At 38.1% G+C, this 3686-nt stretch overlaps 1 protein-coding gene across 2 annotated transcripts; it reads right to left on the bottom strand.

The window, feature by feature from the left end:
- Positions 1-2146: 2146 nt before the first annotated feature.
- On the bottom strand, positions 2147-3457 carry LOC108134965 (cytochrome b5 domain-containing protein 1). 2 transcript variants are annotated; one of them, XM_017255493.2, is made up of 4 exons: positions 3357-3457; positions 3182-3289; positions 2761-3126; positions 2147-2353 (listed from the first exon to the last, which is right to left on the bottom strand). In XM_017255493.2, the coding sequence occupies exons 2-4, from the start codon at positions 3212-3214 to the stop codon at positions 2219-2221; spliced, it is 534 nt and encodes a 177-aa protein (XP_017110982.1). In that variant the 5' UTR covers positions 3215-3289; positions 3357-3457; the 3' UTR covers positions 2147-2218. The 2 variants fall into 2 exon arrangements, with proteins under 2 accessions (XP_017110982.1, XP_017110981.1); XM_017255492.2 differs by having other exon boundaries at positions 3182-3408.
- Between the last annotated feature and the right edge of the window lie 229 nt (positions 3458-3686).

Genomic DNA, 3686 nt, shown 5'->3' with positions numbered 1-3686 from the left:
AAAGACTTAGGCAACGAACTTGCCCAAGGGGGTGAGCAAGTGGAGGTGGTATGCCAAAACAGGTTTGGCCAAACGATAAACACAATTCCATATAGTCAGGCCAGTGCAGCGGATTTGAAGGCTTCTAGGCATTGAATGCCTGGCCCCCTCTTTCCACCATTTACAAAGATTGCAGACCGCGGCAGGTTCCCAATGTTCGATATTGCTCCTTTTTCTCAGGCCTTGACAGGCGCAAACGTGTTCACACACAGTCTCGGGTGAGTCATCCAATCAAGGGGCCAAGCGGTGCCAGGCACCGAGATTTTCAAAACTGAACAGGTAGGAGAATTTCACAAGATTCTGCATATATTGGCTCAGACGTTCTTAGGTCTCAATTCGATTTGGCAGATTTAATTTGGGTCTGTCTTTGGGCTCCTTTCGATTCCCTTAAGTTATTTCAATGTCCTTAACAGGTTTATTGATTGTCTGGATGATTTTAGATTAGGATACATATTGGCAATCTTGTGGTGGTTATTTAAAGTTTCTTCAATAATAGTCAACTACTGGAAATAGATTGGCTGGAAGGTATGAAATTAGATTTTTGAATTAGGTACATAAAAAATATGCAACTATTACAAGTATTTGGAAACCCTCTCCAATATATATGCTGAAATATTTATTTCATTTTGCGTAAAGTATCTAAAGGGTTCGATAAGGTAATTACTTAAACTGTTTTAAGACCCTCTCCACAGAGTTTCACCATTTGCAGCATTTATATTTATTTGATTTTTCGTAATGTTTCTAAGAGGTTTCTTAGATTGTCTGCCTATTTTTTTAATAGTCATTTAAAATAGGTAGTTAAAAAAAACAACAATTAGAAATATTTTACAGCCCGCTCCATAGAAATTTTACTATTTACTATTTAATTTACTAAAGACAGCAAAGACCATTTAAATTAAAGTAATGGCTTTAATGTCTTTCTTTAAACCACTTCCTATTTGACAGTTGTTATTTGCGACTCCCTAAGGTTAATTAGACTGTCTGTTTGTTTGTTTTTTCCAGATCAAGATGAACACACACATTTATTGGCGACCTTCTGCTGCCAAACCCCTTGGCTTGTCAAAAATCCCACATACTCGGCGACTAAAATATTTCACAACATTGTTCAAGTGCCAGATTCTTAGCCTCTTTTGTCGCAATGTAAATTAAGAACACAGCCGCAGACCATTTATGGTCCGGCCTGGCCCATACCATACCATACCATACCCGTAAAGTGCCAGCGTAGCAAACAGGTTTGCAATTAAACAACTAAAAAATTATTAAGCAAAATGAGTCTGAAATTAATTATTTATGCGCTCAAGATAAAACAACGAGAAGCCCCCAGTGGAGATTTAAGTAAAGTGGGCGTCTCTGTTTTCTGGGCGCACACTTCCAAGAACCAAGAACCAAGAACCATAACTTGGCCTGCTGAAAAACGCCGTAGTTTACGGTACAGTGATCACTCCCTCCACGAAAACAACGCGTGCCAACTGGGCAGCTGCAGGCGCTGTACCACTCGGAATTGCTAGAACTTCAAAAAAACAGACACCCCGATATCGTCATACACGAGTTCACAGCTCCACCGGCCCGCATAAATTAGAACCGCGATCAGGAGCAATATAGGAGGTATAGGAGGTACAGATGGGGTGAAAATAATAATAATAGTTATTTTTTAGATTATGGAAACAGCAAAAAAAAAATAGTGTGGAATTTTATATATTCTCGTGAAAAAATAAAAACCCAAATTTAGCAAAGGTACAAAAGTTTAAAATATTTTAAAAAAATATTGATAAAAACGATATAAAATATTTGTTTAAATATTGAAAAGGAATTATTTACGATTTTCATTACTCTTCAAAAAATAATACAAAGCAAGGGTTTTTTGAACCTCGTTGTGTTAACTGGTTAGTAAGCATTATTATAAATAAAAGGCTATGTTTGCCTTAACTGTATGTTTTTGAGCACTTTAAATTCTATTACTACTATTATTTTAACTGCAGCTGTATATATAGCGACTCTGGACAAGTCTGCTGCACTTTTTTGACTTATTACCGCCTGCTGTCGACCATGACATTTGTTGAAAATTGCCTAAAATGTCTGTAAACTACCCGAACAGCCAACTCCAGTGTTGCTTGAAATGAGCTTTACTTGCAGCCAAAGAGTACAACAAATTTCCAATAACCATTAAACTTAACCAGAATTAGGCAATTGTAATATCATCCGTGTAGTACAGCCAAATGGAAGGCGGCGGTAGTTCCACGGTGCTATCCTCGTCATCCATAAGTCCATTCTCGTCCAGGGTGCCATTCAGGTCCAGCACACTGCAGGACTTGTCCTGGTTAGGATAATTTTAATTTTTAATAATATATAATTTTATAACATTTATTATTTTATAAAATGTAACAAAGCACTGAATAAATTAAGTCATATTTTAATTTAATTTTATTATAGCAATTTATAATCAAGTGTTGAAGAGTTTACTTTTTATAACAACTATTTTTTTTTGTAGCGAAAGGAAAAGCTTTAAAACTACACCAGTCACATTATGTTTTCCGAATTAATTGATTCATATCTTAATTTTAATTCTATACTTTTAGTGTTAGGAAAACATTTAAAATAAATTAAATTAAAATAAATTCTTTTAACACAACAATTGTGTGTCGACTCTTGATAAATTTGTATCTAATATTTGGTTTTCTTTCTCTAATTTTGTGGGTACTAACGACATCAGCTTAAGCTTACCCCAATCGAGAATTTTCGCCACTCATAACTGCCGGCATGGTGATTGTACCGCTGTTTGTACTTCTGCTGAATATCGAAGATGCTGTCCTCATTGCAAACGGTCATAAACTGCGTCTGCGCGGTCAGAGTGTTAATAATCCTTATAATTCGTGGACGTTTTGTGACCCTGCCAATGTGATAGAAGGGATCCTGGCTCCACATGGCACCCGGTGTTTTGGAGAACTCCGAAATGGCTACCTCCAAAATGGGCGGAAAGAGGACACGTGGTCGTCCAGTGCTGGGTGAGATTTCCGTGCGAGGCTCTCCATTCTCGTGAAAGAAATGGGTAAGGTCCTTCCCAGCATGGGCTATTAAATAGTCGAGGGTCTAAAGGACGTTTTAATTATTTATGTATAAAAAGTATTAGGGACCTAACACTCACTCGATTCCAGTGATCCAAGCGATCCCTCAGCATGGGCGTTAGATCGAAGACATTCGAGTGTATAATCACCCAGCAGTCGTCCTTTTTGTTGTGCGAGACCACCTCATCCTTGAGATAGTATCGCATCTTATTAATCGGCTTCTGCATTTCACAAAATTAATATAGAAAAACAAACCTGAATGAAGTGTAATTTGACTTTTGTCGACTCGACCCATTAGTTCTGACTTTTACAGCGGTGCCGACTGCTCATCATCATCATTTTCCACAGTTTTCCGGCCAGAGGGTCTTATCGTCAGACTTGAATCTTGGCAGGCCAATTAATTCCGGCTGCCAGATGCGCTCACAAGTTCCCATTCCTGGTCGGCTTTTCGGGATGCCATTGCATAATTAGACGCCAATTGTCAAGTCGACGGCGACGACTTGGTCTTGGCCCATCAATCGTTTGCCATAAATAGAAAAAATTAGATTAATGACGGATGGCATTTTTGGTCTAACCTCCGAGGTT

The sequence above is a fragment of the Drosophila elegans genome, unplaced genomic scaffold (genome assembly GCF_018152505.1).
Source record: "Drosophila elegans isolate 14027-0461.03 unplaced genomic scaffold, ASM1815250v1 contig_814, whole genome shotgun sequence".
In the NCBI taxonomy this organism is placed as follows: domain Eukaryota; kingdom Metazoa; phylum Arthropoda; class Insecta; order Diptera; family Drosophilidae; genus Drosophila; species Drosophila elegans.
Note: the sequence above shows the minus strand (reverse complement) of the source record. Positions and strands in the feature narration are given on the sequence as shown.

Excerpts from the sequence above, each read along its gene's own strand:
- LOC108134965 (XM_017255492.2), bottom strand. The coding sequence starts at position 3,328 with ATGCAGAAGCCGATTAATAAGATGCGATACTATCTCAAGGATGAGGTG. Across the intron at positions 3,127-3,181 it reads GCTTGGATCACTGGAATCGA|ACCCTCGACTATTTAATAGC; the intron begins GTGAGTGTTAGG and ends AACGTCCTTTAG. Across the intron at positions 2,354-2,760 it reads GGCGAAAATTCTCGATTGGG|GACAAGTCCTGCAGTGTGCT; the intron begins GTAAGCTTAAGC and ends TATCCTAACCAG.